We start from the raw sequence: 18853 nt of genomic DNA on the forward strand, positions 1-18853 counted from the left end.
GTAAAACATTAATAAACCCAACAGAATTTTATATTTATGAGAAATGCACATTGTTTTCTTGATGAGGGTTGAAAACAGAAGGCTGTGTTTTTAAGCTACATTTAAAGATGCAGTGTGTAGAATTTAGTGTCATCTACTTAACAGAAGAAAGTATGTTTTAATTAGTACATTATCATCTGAAAATAAGAATAGTTGTGTTTTCATTAGCTCAGAATGAACCTTTTATATCTACATAGAGAGCGGGTCCTTGCTCCAGAGAGGAGCTTTCACTTTGTTGTGAGTTTCGTGTCCACCGTAGATTCTCTTACACACTTATAAATATATTGTTTTACAAACATCCATCACATTGATATTTAAAAGGCCACCTTTACATCACTTGTCAAAGAGAATTATTTTAGTCTTAAAAAAGAGCTTATAAAACACATTATTTCTTTCTAATGTTTTGTTTCCATCCGTCCAAAATTCTGCAAGGTAATTTGGAAACGTAGTTACAATTATTTGTAAAGTAAGTATTTAGTTACTTCCCACATGTGTTTGCAGTCTGGGATCCCACATTGTCACTATTGTCAGGCAGCAGCTGTCCATCTCTGACGTCAGTCACGTCATTAATTGAAGGGATGAGGGTGCTGTCCAAGGTGCTGAATCCTGAGACTGGTCTTTCAATGCAAAGCAGCCTCGGAGGCAACAGGCGTGTTAAAGATCAGCAGCAGGAATTGATTTAATAACAGAATCAAAATACTTTACTGATTTTAAAAGAAAATAATTTTTTTGGAAGTTGTAAAAGTCTCACACAAACTTTTGTATTCTTTCCGCTCGGGATCATGGATCTGCTTCCAGCCCAGGAGGCTGCCAAAATCTACCACACCAACTATGTGAGAAACTCCCGAGCCATCGGCGTCATGTGGGCCGTATTCACTATCTGCTTCGTCATCATCACCGTGGTGGTCTTCATCCAGCCCTTCTGGATCGGGGACAGCGTCAACACCCCGCAGGCCGGGTACTTCGGCCTCTTCCACTACTGCATTGGCAATGCGCTCACCTCGGAGCTCACCTGTAAGGGCAGCGTGCTGGACTTCGCCTCCATCCCGTCTCCGGCCTTCAGGACAGCCATGTTCTTCGTCGGGACCTCCATGCTGCTGATCGTGGGCACCATGGTCTGCTTCAGCTTGTTCTTCTTCTGCAACACCGGGAACGTGTACAGGATCTGTGCGTGGATGCAGCTGGCCTCAGGTGAGCTGCGTGTGGAGTACTTGTTCCATTTAATGTTCCTCTTCCTTTACATTTCACAGGAAAATATTGGTCCTTTTACTCCACTTAAGTTTTTAAAATGAGGTCCACATCCACCAACTAAATTAAAGTTGCTTAGACCTACATGTTAATGCATCAGTAATGACAATAACACAATGAAAGATGAATGAATGATGAATGTCAATTTGGATGCTGCTAGTGTTACTTCACTTTGAATGCAGACATTTTACTCATATTATTACTTAAACTTAGGGAAAAACCTGAATTATTTTTCATTCAACTGATAAATGAATACAGAAATTAACATAATTGTTTTTACATTTTATTTAATAGTCAAGCGCTAACACTAAACTTAACAAATTGACTATAATAATCACTAAAATATTGTTATTAATACTGAGGTATATTGTTAAAAATACCGTATTAAATGATTTTGTAATTATCTTCCTTAACTATGACATCAAGAGTCTGTGGTTAAGATGAGGATATTGATAGTAGGTTAGTTAAGGTTCAAAACAGAGATCAAAGGTCACAGTCTGTTGGGAAGCACTAGTAACTCTGCCATTAATTCTGTGTTTTAAAACCATGCAGTTTTTTTAGTTTCACCATCTAATCATGCAATTGAAGACCATGAAACTGGTCCTCAAAGTGCACAGTCCACAAAATCGTTTAAATCTTTATCAGATATCAACACCTGAATATCTCTGAAATGAAGCAGTGGGTCTGATGGATGAGTGAGACCAGCGTTTCTCTTCTCTTTTGAACTGTTGTCTCTGAGGTGATAAAATCATCCCATCATGAGTCGCCCGCTTGCCTCTCCAGTTTCAGTCGTGGTGTGTGTTTGTCACTGAATGTGTCGTTCTTCACTGCAGGAGCCAATAAGGGCTCCGGTGTCAGCTCAGACTTTTGACACCTCTGATGGTGGATTGGTTACATGTAACAAGAACAGGTGTTGCTGTGTTTGTTAGCTGATCTGAACCTGCGCCTGAGACACACCATAACTGAGGAAACTAGCCTGTATGATAAGAGTCTATGTGTCTTGAGAATTGTTGCTGCTGAAAGGTTATGTTTTTATTAAAGGTAGATTTGTGATAAATCTTTTGATGTTTTCCTTTGGTTTGAAAAAAATCTTGAATTTAATTCTACTTAAAAGGTTATCATACATGACTAAAAACCTGCACACCTGGCAGCCTGTCCTAATTAGTATAGGCAATAAGTCACAAATTGGGCTTCAGAAGTATATGAATGTATTAATATTGAATAATTTATACTTATAATGTATTTATATATGTTTGTATGTAAGATGTAGCTTGTAGATCTGCAACTACTAGTAGTACTATGATTTGTACTGCAGCTGCTTCCCATGAGTGTGAGTGTGTGTAGGTGTCATTTGTATAATGCGTGTGTTTGTTTCCCTCTGGGTGGGATAATGTAATATATTGTATGATCATTACCTAATTAGAGGAAGAATGATGTACATACATGTATTCTTTGTTTAAAACTAAAGTTGTTTATGCAATACGGCTACTACTAATAATAATAAAAAACTGCATATTGAGGAGAATAATTACAAATACACAAAGCTGAAAAACTCTATTTGTTCAGTAGTTATGGTGAAAACCCAGAGGAAACTTAAAAACATTTAAGAACTTTAATATCAGTAACATCATCCAAACAGCAACAGTGAGCCTGTTTGCCCTGCTGCACCATAAATAATTTCAACTTTAGGTTCTTTATGGGGGTACATCGTGTCTTATCCTGCACTTGGGGCTCTGAAGAACCTTCTTCATAATTATTTAGCAACCTAAGTACACTCAAGAGGTAATTAATGCAAGGCTCCATTTTTATGCACTTCTTCCCCCGCAGCTGTGTTGATGGTGATGGGCTGCATGATCTACCCGGATGGCTGGGACGCTCCTGAGGTGAAAAGGATGTGCGGCCAGAGGACTGATAAGTACAGCCTAGGGAACTGCACAGTGCGCTGGGCCTACATCCTCGCTATCATCAGCATTCTGGACGCCCTCCTGCTGGCACTTCTGTCCTTTACCCTCGGCAACCGACAGGACAAACTGCTGCCAGATGACTTTGAGGTGGAGGGAGAACGTGAGGGCTAATGCACACAGGTGAGGGCTGTGTGTTTGTCAAACAAAGCAGGGAAGAAGCTATCTCTGCTCCTGGGCTTGGAAAAGGGAGGGAAGCTGGCTGTTAAACATTTTAACTTGTCATAAAGGAAAAGTACAGGTGTCACTAATATCACCAACGATGCACAACAACAGGAGCCTGAAACCGAAGCAGCTAAATGAAATTCAGCCATCATTAAATGCAATAATGATATCTGTGTTTTCCTACTGTGTCATGTCAAAATGTTAAATAATAAGAGGTGTGGGTATTATTACGTCTGAGCTTCAATGTTCATTAATGTCAGTTTGGAAATAACAGGTAGCAACATTACACCATCATCTCTAGGTCTATTTATTAGTTGCTTTCAATGGAAATTTTACCTATAGAAATTCTCTTTTTTCTTTTCTCCGAGTGACTAACTGCATACTGAATGCATGAAAATGTATCTCTTTTTCTTCTTAATAATTTCATAGCTCAGGTGAAAATGTTTGTGTTAAGCTCTTGACATTAAAGTTGATATTCAGCCAACAGCTATCCATATTGTTTCTATCATGTGACCTTTTTTGTATATTTTTAGTAGAAGGGGAAGTTGTGAAATGTTGTATCTATACTGTTACAGAGTTTAATGATTTAAGAATATGGCCTGCTTACTGTTTCATTTAGATAATATCTTAATACAGTGCTTTATTTCCTTAATACACACGATCTCATACATCTGGTTGTCCCCAAGGCTGCAGTTTAAATGAGGTTAATATGCTGTTTGCTTTGAGCTCTTAAGAATGCGTACTGTTGCCAAAACCTGTTCAGACCTGTTCCATGACCTGTTCCCAAACAATCATGTCCATGCTGCATATCTGTCATTATAAAGTGCTTTATTTGCAAGTTAATAAACTTGTTTTCTATTTAAACACTTGAGTTTGGGTGACTTTCAACAAGTATTACAGGTCGTTAGTAGCCAGCAAAAGCACTGTCTACAGTCCATTAAATTCAGGTATTCATCCGAGCTGTGATCTTCTTTTACAGAAAAAACCTAATGAGCATGGAACTTCAGGACCAGAGTGACGCAGATGCACTTTAAAGGCTTTCAATGGTCAAGAAAAGCATCCTGAAGTAAAGATAAAGCTTAAATCAAATTGTTCACCTGTCTGTCTTTTTTTATTGTTTTCTTTCTTTTTATGATTTGGTTAGTTTTGAGTCAAACGCCTAATAAACCTCGCTCAGAGAGACAAGCTTGACACCGTCGTTCTGTATTGTATGAACGTCTGTTTTATTGTATGGTGTGTTGTACAGTTTGTTCAAACAAAATCTATGTTTTTGAATCTGACACTGATGTAAGTTTCTGTTTTTACCTAGGCTTCAACAGATACATAACTTACTTTGATATGATCAATTTCGGACACCATTACATAACATCATACCTTACCATTTCAATGGTAAAAACTGTGACATTATTGAACAGTTGGCCACACATACAACCAAGCTCAAACACATCTTCCATTCACTTTTATTAAAACACAGCTACCCAGCTAAATAATTTTAGCTAAGATATAAGATTTGTTAAAAACTGTACATAACTGTAATATACATAAAGGCAAACTCTTTGGTACAGATATATACAGTTTATTTCCTTTTTTTCCTTTAAACTGGGCTTCGTAGCGTGTCATCTTGTTGAAACCTTTAAAACACTATATTCCTGAATTGTAATATGTGTATGAGAATACCAGCCTCCCATGAGAATGAACAATCTCATTTATTATGATTGACTAACCACACTAAATACCAGGTGACAATGGATTTATTATGGCTAAATAACCTACATTGTCAGACAGCGCTGTCTCAGTAAGAAAACTAAAGTCTGTCTAGAGAAATGCTGTGTGAACGTTACCACAGTCAGTGTACATGTCAGCCCAGTGTGCAACTTCCTAAGCCTACTTTACAAATACAAAATGTATACCTTACATGTGTAATAGAAGATAAAATAATTCATAAAAAAGAGAGAACACAGCACTAATGAAATGTACGAGGAAAAAAAGAGATAGCAAGTCCTTTTTATGGGGACAAAAATGAGCAATAACGGCTACATATCCTTGATTTGTTTGGGTTTTAGTGCAGGAGTGTAACAAACAAGGATGAGTCACTAGCAGTACAATATAGGTTTGCGTAGTTGGGTGGGTGAACGGAGCACAGCAGTTGGAGCCAACATGACCACAAAGTAATATAACCCACGGGAATCCTGACGTCATCACACGGAGGGAAGAACCAACAAATACAAAGCAAACATAGACTGAAGCAAGCGCTCAATAACGAGAACATAAGAAATCCAAAAAAACAACGAAACAAAAAGAGAAATAAATATTCATCTGATATGCCCAAACTGGAAAGTGATCTGTTGCAGTCTCTGGAGAGAGTAGGAGGGAAGGGAGGTGCAATAGCTGGAGGTCTCCACTAGAGGGAAAGCCACGGGTGGAGCAGGCACTCTGCAGCCGTGGCTCTCTTCTCAGGGATCAGCTCCAGCATGGGGAGCAGGAAGTCGGTGAAGCACTCGGCTTCTTCGCGGGGCCACTCGTACTTGTCGACCAGCACCTCCAGCAGGCCCCATGGCTTCAGCTTGGTGATGTGCTTCAAATCGCCTGCAGGCAAACAGTCAGACAGACCTGTATCAGAGACACTTAACAATGTGGGAGCTCAGTACAGTAGAAGGTAGTTATGTCTATGAAAACATATATGCAATATATTATTAATATCTATATACTACACTACTTTTTGCACTTTTTTTAAAAACAACCTTTTTAATGGTAAACGTATTTCCCAAACAGGTCATCCTTTTGAATGTTACTACTCACTGTTGAAAATGTTTTTAACAATAAAAGTTAGATGAAAAAAAAGCTGCTCTAGCATAATGGCAGAAAAGGATACACAGAAACAGATTCTTCTCTTGAGTCTGACTGTGATGGTAATTTTTTACCTTTCTTAGTGAAAAAATCCTTGGAATATTTGCCAGCCATTATGAGTTTGCGTGGGACACTCCCCAGCAGCTCAATGATCAGCGCTATATGGTCTACAGCCGCCCAGCGGTTGAAGACAGACAAACAAACAAAAAGACAAACCACAGATTCATCAGACAGTGTCTTGGTCACAGGCCCACTCTGGGTGTGTGGGTGGAGGGCTGACGGGTCTGGCTGACAGCACACGTGGGCCAGATTGTTGCAGAGGTGCACAGAGCTCGAACATGGCCATCAGACATCATGAGCAGTGTTACGCTCTCAGCATTCATCTAGAGGTTCTCAAATTCTATCACACTGTATCTGACATTACAGCTGAGAAGCCACGAAACACACAAACATCTCATAATGCGACAAATTCATACTCCAACTAGGGTGGAATATGAAGAGGATCAGCAGATAATCTTTCTGAGGTTCAAGGTTAAAAGTTAGTTTTTTTATCACTGACTACGACTACAGATATTACATTTATCTTAAATGTGTTGATCTTTGTTGTGTCAATGTTTTTTTAAGGACCAGCGTGTAGATTTAGTGGCATCCAGCAGTGCTGTTGCTGATTTGAAGCAAAGGAATACCCCTCCCCTTCCCTTCCCAGCTTGTAGGATAACCTACTGCGGCTGCGAAAAACATGAAAGGCCCTCTCTACAGCCAGTGTTTAGTTTGTCTGTTCTGGGCTACTGTAGAAACATGGCGGTGCAACATGGCAGCCTCTAAGGAAGAGAACCTCCTCCCTATGTCGATATAAAGGGCTCATTCTAAGGTAAGAAAGGTTGGGATATTTTCATCCTACTTGAAATATTTCCCTTAAGCAACAAATTTAAGAAAAATCTCCCACTTGTGCCCTAAAATACTCCGAGAGTTATCAAGACTCTGTACTACCCGCCATAGTCAATACAACAGGGTCATTTTAAGGATAGGGATGATGATCTGAGCCATTCTGCAGGATTAAAATTCTTAAGATATTTTGGGCCAAGAATCCTTCATGGAGGAGATATTTCTTTAAGGGTCTTTATTTACATACATATTGATCACTTATTAACACTTTTTGATACCACTTAAAATATTCTTTCTGTGACTCATTTTATGTTCTTCAGACCTGTAATTAAAAAGCTTTGCAACCTTTTCTCTAATTGCTTTTCTGTCATCTAATGATTCTTTTAGTTAAAATTAAATGTATTTGATAAAATGACTTTAAATCAACTATTTTGGCTGACCTAACACTCTGGAGGGAAAAAAATCATTAAAATTTCCCCCAGCAGGGATCAAAAAAGTATTGGATATTGGGCCAAATCGCCTGGCTACAACTACGACGGTACTGACTGTACCTCTGCCAGGCAATCTTTGGCAGAACTACTTGAATCAATGTCTGATGGCACTGTTCAAAGTAACAGACGTTTAATGCTCTGTATTCATCATTAGGCACACTGGCCTGCACACAATAACAACTTTGGTGGATCTGAATGTGCTGCCAGGGACCTTTCCCCCCTTCTCCCTCCTGTCCACCGTTCCCAGGGCGGGCCACAAACAGAGGGGTAGCATACCTCTCTTAGTGAAGTATTCCTGTGAGTATTTCCCACTCAGAGCATAATGGCGAGGAATTTTACCAAGCAACTCAATCATGAGAGCAAGGTGGTCTGGAAATGAGGCACATGAAAGGAGGAGAGACAAAAAAGGAAGAAAGGGGGCAGAAAGAGAGAACCGTTTGCAGAGAAGAGGGGATGGGAGAGAGATGGCAAACAGTCATGTGGAACAATAAATTAGGAACAATGGATGATGACAGCCTAGTATGACAACAAGCATAGATGTTGAGAGCCTATATTAATTTTGCAAATCAAAAGCTATTACAAAACATTTAAATGTAGGCCATTGACTTTCAGATATGAAAAAAAAACAATTAAGACTGAATCAGATCAAAAATAAAGCTTACAGCTCAGCTATCAAAGCAATATGCACTAAAACTTGTATAACAGATTTTGACACAGGATGAGTGATTAGTAAAAAAATCAGATGAAGCACAGTCATGCAACAAAGAAAGTAGAGATGACATTAAGCAATGGGATCATGAGTTCATGCACAGTAAGTGAAAAGGCTGATTCACAGCTGTAGGACATGTGCCAATACGTTGAAGGTTAAATCTCAGCGCATAACTGACATGCTGCAGCAAAATCAAGTCAGAACAGAAACCTCAAGCTAAGAAAGCAGCAAATTAAGATTAAAATGTGGAAAGCAAGAAAAAGAAATGTGAAGCGTGAGTCATGAGGAAATGAAGAAAGATGGAGAAGGAAAAAAGAGGAGAAGGCCCCGTCTCCAGTACGACAAAAATGTGGTGCGAGGTGTTAAAGAGGAAATAACCACAGGAATGTTGGTACTCATCACATGCTTGGATCCTACACAGATACATTTATCTCATTAAATATTCTAAAATATAAATCAGGAAACATCACTGTAATGGAGTACCTCAGTTAAGTGTTAAAACTGTGAAAATTAAGAATAATGCGCTTCAACTTACTGTGCAAATTGCACAATAACTTGGAGCAAAGTCACAAGTTGCCATGCTTACTGTGAAAACTCTTATTAGATGTGTGGATATGATCAATGTTTTAAGTAATTCATGATGACGATTAAACACCAATGAGGCTCAATTTAATAAGAAAAACACTGTAGCAATCAAACCAGTACAAAATGACTATTTTTCATTCAAAACAATGCTACATATAGCAGTAAGGATTAATGAGAAAAGAGGTGAATGAACAGGAAGAGTGAGTCCCAGCAATACCTTCATCCCTGGAATAATCTTCTCCAGAATGTGGTTCAAACAAGTAGTCCCCTGTGGCAAGCTCAAAGGCCTGGGGAGACAACACAATCATCATAAACACAAGACGTCACACACATAAATCCCTCCCACCAGCAGCTACACTCTAATAATGCTTCTGAGGCCTTGTCAAGGTAGATTATACTATGATTTCTGTCTCTGGGTGTTTTTAACACAATGTGATTAGTTCATTTTTAGTACAGTCTCTCACCATGCAGGCTGTGCTCCATATATCAGCCGGTGTGCTGTATCCAGAACCAATGAGTACCTCTAAGGATCTGTACTGCCGTGTCTGGATGTCTTCGGTAAAGTGCTTGTGCTGACAAGGGAGATGGAAGAGAAGAAAACACACAATTCTTTATCACTTGTGAATAACAAAGCCAGCAGTAAAGGGCGGAATATATGTAAGTATTATCTGTTGTATTTGCTTTAGTATTAGTCTGTTGAATATGATGAGTAGGCCAGGACATCTCTGCAGCACAACAATATTTAACTTTAAAATGATATGTTGACACACATGCTGCCTTTAACAAATATTGCTCCTCCTGCAATTTGAAAATTTCGATTAATTGTTCAGCCCTCGTTTGGACTCCACTTTGCTCTGCAGACGCTAACAGAGAGTGAGGAGAACTGTACCCAACTGCATCTGCCATTTCTTAACTAAACTTACATCAATGTAAAGAATAAAACAAAGAGCTTGAAGTTTTTCTATTTTGGTCACTGGATGACACTGGATGTGTCCCTAGCTGAAAGGCTTCTTCGTTAATCAGGAAATCCCTCAGGTCATTAACAGACTACTCACCACCCAGCAGGCATTTCCCAAATCTGCAATCTTGACCTTGATCTGGTCGGCATTGACTGGCTCAAGGGGGTTAACTAGCAGGGATCCTGCTGTTAGCTTGCCTATATCAGAGCAGAGAGAGAGAAAGAGAGAGAGAGATAAGGATGGACTAGACATCTAATAAAAGAAAGTCTAAAAATACATATTTCAGAGTTCACATAGCTCAGCCTTTATTAAACTTCCAGAGCAAACAGCTTCCAGAAAACGTCTCTGCAGTAGTGGCTGCAATGGTTTTGGCTGACTGACCGTTTCTCAGGCTTTCTTCAGTTCCATACTGACAGTCGGGCCTGTCCTCGCTCTCCTCCTGACAAACGCTTTGCTCCAGCTCACCCTCCTCCAGCCCAGCAGGAAGGTTTCTCTCAGTTACTGCACTGCTGTAAGCTCCCCTGCCTTCAGTCTCAGTGTCCAGCTCATTGAGATCTGCAGAGTCCACGCCGTTACAAACGGGGTGAACACGAGAGTCCTCGCGTTGCTCCTCCTGACTGGCACATTTCTGTGTGGGCTCTGCGTTGCCATTATGTTGGTCTTCGTCCCTCCAACGGGACTGCCTCTGCTCCACCTCCGCATAGCCATTACAGTTCACCTCCAACAGCTCTTCTCGTCCCACCCTTATGAGATCTGCATTCACGCTGCTCCCTGAGAGGATCAGAAAGGACAGATTCATAAATCATTACCGTATTACAGTTATAACAAAACCTTAACCAACAGTCATAAGAATTAAAGAAGCACACATTACTCCAGTGATGCTGGCTTCTTACCCTCTGTTTCCTCATTTCCCAGGTCATGAAGAGACACCTGTCTGAGAGGAGAACAGGCCCGTCCCTTCGGAGACTGTGGGTCCTCGTCTTCATCCTGTTCTTCCTCTCGTGTCTCTGTGGTCTTTTCCATCTCCTCCAGGTCCATGATGCACTTTTCCAGCAGCTCTGCCTGACGCTTCTGCTTCTTTTTTAACTTCTTCTTCTTGTTTTTGGACATTTTTACAGTCTGTCAGAGAAATAAGGAAACAACAGGCTCACATTGATACATTTGTGGGATTGTCTCTGAATGTGTGCTGACTGAAAATGTGAGAGGCTGATGTCCTATGCAAAAAGTAAACAGTAAAAGTTATACCTGTTTTGGAGCAGGTGCTGTGCTTACTGCAAAGAGAATATCAGATCATTACAAATAGTTGCAACACAATATTTATAAATATACATATGAGTGTGTCTGTGTGTGTTTTCATGTCGTACTTGCTGAACCGGAGGGAGGAGGCGCCCCAGACCTCTGCCACTCTGTGGCTTCTGCTGCAAGCTTTCGGACGTAAGGCTCATCAACACTCATCAGGATATTTTCTGGCTTGATGTCTGTGTGGATGATCTGACACTTTGTGTGCAAGTAGTCTAGGCCTTGGAGAACCTGGAAAATGAATCCATGGAAAAGGAAACGGATCATTTGAATTCAACCGAAATAAAGAGGTTCACTTTACCTTTATGTAATAAAAGGCTGATACACATGAATGCAAATCAGGTAATGTGAGCAACTAAAACAAAATCATTAAAATAATTTGCAAAAATAGAAGGTTACAAAGTTAAATCAATTCTCCAAGAGTAGATGAAATGAGTAATTATTATGTGTTATAATGTTGAATCACTCATTTGTTTCATTGTTTCATCAAATACTTTTCGCTCCATCTGTCATGTTTAAAGGAAGGTTTGACTTCCTTACTGTTTAAGTTAAATGTTCACAACATGCTCCGTTCTGACTGGTTTCTACCCATCACACAGCCTGGAGAGTACACAGCTTTTATAAACTGGTGTAAGCTATGTCTCAATCTTCATCACCAGTCATCAGCACACAAAAGGTGTGACACTGGGGTTTCATGTTACCTGTTTTATGATGCTCTTCACACAAGGCAGGGGCAACCCTTGGTAATTGGACTTTATTATCCACTTTAATAAGTGATGCCCCAACACCTCAAATACCATGCAGACATCTGAAGGGAAGCTGTTAAGATAGTAACAATGCAATACAAATAAAGCCAAATTGAAAACCCATTTGGAGAAAACAATCTACAAAACATCTTAAGGCCTTGTAGCCATTCACTTACATGCGCAGTAGCAATATTTATACTGAAAAGAGGACAGGTCACAGGAGTGCAAACACTACAGTATTGTTACAGAGTGTCATATTACAGGTACAACTATGCCTGTGGCATTTAGAGGATTGTACTCAGCCAAAGTGTTGTGATAGGTGGAAGCCTGTTTGGGACACATGCATGACACCCATCACCTGTTGTTTACTTTAAATGCTTTCGGGCTAAATTTGATACCAGGGGAAAGAATGATCCTTTTCCTAAGAATTAAGGGGCTTTAGTCTTACCGCAAGGACGCAATTAAACAAATAAAATCCGAGTTATAAAACAAAAGACCAGGAAGCATTAGCAGTGCTCAGCTTTAAAGGATACGAGTTCCATTCACACCAGAGATCTTGAAGTCATCTACCATCTGGACCACCATTTCCCGGTTGGGGTCATTAGGGTCTGAGTTTCTTACCTGGGAACAAAAAAACAGAATAACACAATCAACAATCACAATCACACCTACTGATGTCACATAGGATTGGCAAACATTTCTCCATTAAGAACTGCTTGAACTCATTTGCCAAACATGGTTTGTTGTTGCACAGCATGTGTAGTTACACAATGTGTAAAATCTGTAACAGCTTTCACTGTAAACCGGTTCCTGTTGTCCTCAGGATGCACAAAATGTGATCTACTGTAATTTAAGGGATATAAAATTACAGGAAAACAATTCTCTGAAATAAACTCAACTACTTACAGATCGGAGGAGTTTGATCTCATCTACTGCCGTCTCTGTGTAGTGCTCTGCACTCTTCACCACCTTCATTGCAACAAATCTCTTCACCCTGCAACCACAGAGCAAGTACCGTTTGCTAACAGGAAGTATTGTAAAATACCCTACCACAACAGTGTCAGAGTCAGCTGCTACTGAGTCTGTATCCAACTTCAGGCCTTAAAAACAAAACTGTGCAATAAAAATATGCAATGAAGTTTTCTCATACTGGATGTCCCAGGCGAGCCACACAGTGGAGAAGTGTCCCCATCCCAGTTTCCGGATTACATGATATTTTCCGTTGTACAGGTCACCTACTTTCACGTGGTGGTAGCCACCTAGAAGAGAAAAAACACCCGTTGACTAGAAAGTAGGGCTGTTAATTGATTAAAATATTTAATTCCAATTCATTGCATAATTGTCATGAATTAAGTCGCGGTTAATCAGAAATTAATCGCACATTTTAAATTTTTTCTAAATGTACTTTAAAAGAATATTTAATATAAGTTTTAATACTCTTATTCACATGGGAGTGGATATATGCTTGCTTTCTGCACATACACAGTCTCTGTCTCTCACACACACAGAGTCTGTCTCTCTCTCCCTCCCTCCCTCACACACACACACACACACACAAACGCACACAATTCTGTTTGTTATCCAAAATGTTACTGCTGCATCGCTTCCTTATTACCAAACTACAGACAGGGACAAGTGTCAAACAGAACGTTCGCAGAAAATAACGCTGTTTAAATGAATTTGACAGCCCTACTAGAAAGTAAGTGCAGACAGTCAGTCATATAAGTCATATAAACATTAAATGGGTTATACTTATTAAATTAAGGCCATCATGGCATAACTCAGTTAGTGTGGAAGTTGTTTACTGCAAGCCGTATTAATGCTTTAATGAAATCTATCAATCTGGTTATTCACAATAACAGCGTAATCGTGCACATGTGAAGATGTTGAGTGAGACAGGACTCACCTTTGCAGTAGTCGTTAGGGTCCTCCTGCTCTTCATCATCAGAGCCAAGAATCTCCTCGGGTTCCTGGGGTTCCTCTGGTTCCTGAGGCGAGGCTTCTAGCTGGGGCTGCTGTCGAGCTCTGGGATTGGCTGGCTGCCTGATGGACGAACATATGCACAACAACTATTAGACAGAGTAAGTCTGTGACATATTCTGTCCTGCCTGAGTCATAAGTGCATTCCTATGTAATAAATGTTTCACAAAGACTGTAGACATGTTAATCATGTTAAAACAGTTAATCTTCTTATTAAAACAATTCACCAGCCTCCACCCAATAACCATAACCACACCCAAATCCTGCTTAATGCATCACAGGTAACTGTTCCCAAAAAAAAAAACAGCAGCATTACTCTCACAGGACAGCGAGACAGGTCAGACCTTTAACCCTGTGACAGGTTCTTCATTTGAATCCTACAACTTAAAAAATAATGTGTGAGCTTTGGTGAAATCGACTTTAAGTGTATTGGTTGGGTCTTGATTCACAAAACCAATTACATTTAAGATATAAATCCATGTTAATAGCTTTCAGTATGATCCATAACTTGTAGAACAGCTCAGAGAAATACAGAGAGACACCCAGAGCTAATCTGCAAGGTTGGTGTTGAAACCAATTAAGACCATTTTTATTTGATCTGTATCTGCAATAAACGAATATTCACACACAAATGAAGAGCAGCTTGCACAATCCAGACACTGTGAATGAGCGATGCCAGTAACTGCACCCTGAGTTATAAAAACATTTTTCAGGTGGACCACACCTCTCAAAGTCCTGCTGACAATCGAAAGCTGTACGTGAACTTATATATCTTATTAATGCTAGAGGTAAAATCCTGTCGAAACTTTCCTGCCACAACAGATTCACAGATACCTTCACAGATATCACACTATACAAAAACGCAAGAAACATTTAAGGTAATCAGTGCTGGAGGCTATTCCTAATGCACAGCTATTCAGCTGTCAACACATGTCTGGGTGGCTTTACTAATTTTAACGCTGGCCTATTTTAAGTGTGCGCTCTGCGACTGTATTATGAAGTAGAATATAAAAACAGAATGAGGACTTCAGTTTTTTGTATTGGTGGAAACTCTACAATAAATTACAAGGATCAGGAGCAAAGAAACCACAGCTGCATTAAAGAAGAAAATGCATGAACATCATTAAGATAAAGATGAGGGACGTGTTCTCACCCCAGAGACCAGCGTGTTACTGCTGTCCTGCAAAGTTCAATTATTTTGTCATTATGTCACATTGTCACATAGCAAGGACAAAAAGTGAGTTTGTACTAAAATAAAGACATTGAGAATATTAAGAAACAAGGTCCAGTGTTATGCAGACAAAAAATGCGCTCATTAGTAATATTTAGTGCACTAGAACATAAAAATAAACAAGTCCGTACATGATTCATGTTCGGCATTAAATATTTGGAGGAGTCACTGTGTGCAGACTTTCTGTTATTCTGTATTTACTGGTGTTTTAAACATTACTGCAGCTAACTCTCAAATCACAGTCAGCATCAGTTCACTGCAGGCTGGCTTACAATACCCACCCAAATCTATTTTCAGACATTTTACATAATATATAATTCCCCTCATAAGAATATGTAACTGCTTTATACAGGGAATGTAAAATTGAAATGTAATTAATTTAGTCAGAACAACATATTTTGTCATTTTAGCAGTGATAAAAAGATCAAATGTGAGTAGTCTGTCTGCGTATATAAATGCAACATACTATAATCTGTGTTTGCCAACAGTTCAGTCGCTAATATTAACTTCAAAGCCAAACAGCCTGATGTTACTTCCTCCACAAAGGAGATTAAGGCTGCTCATCACTACGCAAGCCAAGAGAGCTGCTGAGATCACGTTCAAATAAACTGGTCTGTAGAGTCTCACAAACGGGCTGCTGGTTTCCACATAATCTGCAACCTACTTGTTCAAGCCAGACACAATCGCCCTTTTACTTCATGCACTGCAGTAAGCGAACAAACATCTGTGATCATTTACAGAATTGTTTTTACTGAATTTTGACTGTCTAAAGACGGCTTTTCCATTTGAAACGCCTACTCTTGCATTACTGCATTTCTAATTCATTAGAATTGGTGCTCATAATGAATCTTTTCGATTCTCATTTTCAGTCATAGCTCTTTAATTGAAGAACAGAAACGGGGATGAACCAGAACAATATAATTTCTTAAATGTGAAACCAGACATAACTGAAATTAGTCATTATTTCATGAAAAGAAAAAACACAGTTGCTCTAATATCGGGTGGGTGTTCCTATTTTTTCCTGGTGATCATCACTTGAAGGCAGTTGTGTGCTCTGATACTCAAGTTGCTCTGGTGCATGTTTTTCAAGAGAGGCTTACAATTAATTACTGACATTTAGCCTGACAACAGAATAAGACTGTAGCTGCTCCACTGCATTATGTCACGAAGATCACAGCGTCACTGGTTTAATATACATGCAGGGCTCAGCATGCAAGGACGACTGCGGCATGCAATGCTGCTGTTATAAGAAATATTTAGTTTCTTATGCCTATATAGACATGCAAGTATCTGCCATGAAAGTAACGCTGTCAGGAGGTGAGTATCTGCAGTTTTCAGTGAAACACCATGCTTCGGTGGGCTGATGTGGGCTTCTTCATTCTCTGGTTTTAAATATAGCACAAGCTGTTACGCAACACCCCAGAGGATGCCACTGATGGCATGATTAGTAGATTGTTAGGTACACCTAAACAATCAGGATTGGAAATCAACGCTTCAGTGCAATTTTCTCAACCCCAAATGTTGAATTATGTAAATGTAATCATCCACAAACTATTTTTATATTAGGACATAGCCTTCAGATTATTTATTTCAGGCACAGCATACTGCACATTCTATACGGATAGCTTACAACTTAGGTCTTATTAAAATAACTGTTCAAGGCTTTATGAATATAGCTGCTTCCCTTATTTGAAATCTGTGCAAAGATGAAAAACTGCAGACACCAGAGGAGAGTGCACACAACTCCTAATTCTTTACAGATGCGTTTATCAGTCTCTCAGTGTAATCAGCACGGACCAAAATAAAGTGTGAGTGCAAGCATGCTATCAAGGACCTTGTGTCACTTTCAACATCCAAACATCTGGACCATGAGCAGGCAGCTCGTGTGTGTGTTTAACTGTATGCACTTCAATAAATGCATGACAGAGCGAGTGTTTCCTACACAACATGAAGATACGACGAGCTTGAAGTGGATGCAAAAAGGAAAAAACATAACTCACTTTTTGCTGGTCTTCTTTGCTTTCACCCTCTTTTTCCTCGCCTGGAGTGCCAAAACTGTCAAAAAGAAACCAGTGACATATTATTTTGCCATTGTCTGGTTGCCGTTTGTCATCCAGCTGACACTCAGAAGGGATGTCACTGTCTGAGGCAGAGTGTACAACTACCTACAGCTCATAAACTCGGTCATTATGTGCAGTATTGTGTCGTGTTTGCAACAACCAGCAGATAAATCACAACTGCATTCACCCAGTTTGACTCTGAAGACATCTATGGTTAACTGACATCACCAAGCTAACGTTACCCACCTAGGTGACCCTAACCCAAAAATACGGTAACGTTAGTGGGACATAAAGTCACTGCAGGACACTCAGTTGGCTAACTGTAACACCTGGTTAATGCTGTCGGTGTTTTAGGTGGAGTAATAAAGCAGAAGGAGCTACAAAACTGGACGTAGCTCGCTAATCCTGACATGTCCCATTGAAGCTAAAGCTAACGTAGCTCGCACCAGCTCAACAGTGCGTGACAGACGCGTTCAATTAAAGCCCTCTGAAGGCTCGCTGCTCCGCTAATGCTTACACGGGTGACTGTGGAGGAACAATAACTGCACTGTCAACACACGGACTAACATTACTCGTACAATGTGCGGCATGTCGGTGTAAAGATTTACCTTTTCTCTCCATGCTGACTGGATACGTAGCCTAGCCGTTAGCTACACCACCAGTGGTCGAATATTCCACGCATGCGCAGTGGTTGATTTTGCTTCCCTGACGATGTCTCCACCTGAGCATCAAACCTGTGTTATGTCTATATACGTCTTTATGTCTTTGACCACACTGAAGCTGTGAGCAGACTGCTATTAACAAGTATTTATAAGTGCTACTAATAGGACTGAAAACTCATTTTTAGTTTACTTTCACTGTATGACCGTCAGGGTTGGGAAGGTTACTTTGGAAATGTAATAGGTTACAGATAACTAGTTACCTTATTTAAAATGTAATAAGTAATGTAACTATTTCAATTACTTAATCAAAGTAATGTAACTTATATTTGATTACTTTTCTAATATGTTTAAAATGTTTTCAACTGTGTCTGTGAGTAATAGTACCCAAAGTGTACCCATTAAGTCCACCAAAATCTATGTTCAGGTGTTTTTCATGGACACTGATATTATTTATAAGGGAAATCATTTCTTATAAAGCAAGATTTATCTCTCATTTGAAAATAAATTCACCATTTCATGTAGATTTTGGAATATAGAATACAAATATTTTATGAAAAAAGTCAAAAGTATGGTATGGGCTTAATTGGTAGTTGTGACACCATTTAAGCCCATGTGTGCTCCAAATAAGCCCACGTCATGATTTATTTACAAAATATATAAAAAAAATATATTGTTTTCAAAGAATTAAAAACAGCAATATATGTATTCAATAACATATTAAATATCAAAAAATGAGGAAAAAACCCTCCTCCTGAGCAAAATCTTAAAGGTCTGACTTCAGATGTAACATCCTTTGTAATTATCTTTCATAATCATCATTTTCATAAGTACTAATATTAATTTAACTACACATTTACGTAATGTTGTTACATGTAACTAGTTTCTCCCCAACAGATGACAATGAATTGTGTGAAATTATCTGATTAATGGAAGTTGAGGTGATAAAATTGTTTGTGCCCACATAAAACACCTATTATATATGAAAG

At 39.3% G+C, this 18853-nt stretch overlaps 2 protein-coding genes across 2 annotated transcripts; one reads left to right on the plus strand and one right to left on the minus strand.

Moving 5' to 3' along the window:
* Positions 1-821: 821 nt before the first annotated feature.
* Positions 822-3362, plus strand: lhfpl5b (LHFPL tetraspan subfamily member 5b). Its single transcript, XM_062427691.1, has 2 exons — positions 822-1230; positions 3115-3362. The coding sequence occupies exons 1-2, from the start codon at positions 822-824 to the stop codon at positions 3360-3362; spliced, it is 657 nt and encodes a 218-aa protein (XP_062283675.1).
* Positions 3363-4630: 1268 nt separating this feature from the next.
* srpk1a (SRSF protein kinase 1a) lies at positions 4631-17859 on the minus strand. Its single transcript, XM_062427599.1, has 16 exons — positions 17814-17859; positions 17146-17200; positions 13841-13977; positions 13085-13193; positions 12841-12928; positions 12468-12555; positions 11890-11996; positions 11254-11419; positions 11135-11160; positions 10783-11008; positions 10271-10660; positions 9986-10086; positions 9395-9502; positions 9148-9217; positions 6335-6427; positions 4631-5999 (listed from the first exon to the last, which is right to left on the minus strand). Exons 1-16 carry the CDS (start codon positions 17824-17826, stop codon positions 5815-5817), a joined length of 1962 nt encoding a protein of 653 aa, XP_062283583.1. The 5' UTR covers positions 17827-17859; the 3' UTR covers positions 4631-5814.
* Positions 17860-18853: the final 994 nt, after the last annotated feature.

The sequence above is a fragment of the Scomber scombrus genome, chromosome 10 (assembly GCF_963691925.1).
Source record: "Scomber scombrus chromosome 10, fScoSco1.1, whole genome shotgun sequence".
Classification (NCBI taxonomy): Eukaryota; Metazoa; Chordata; class Actinopteri; order Scombriformes; family Scombridae; genus Scomber; species Scomber scombrus.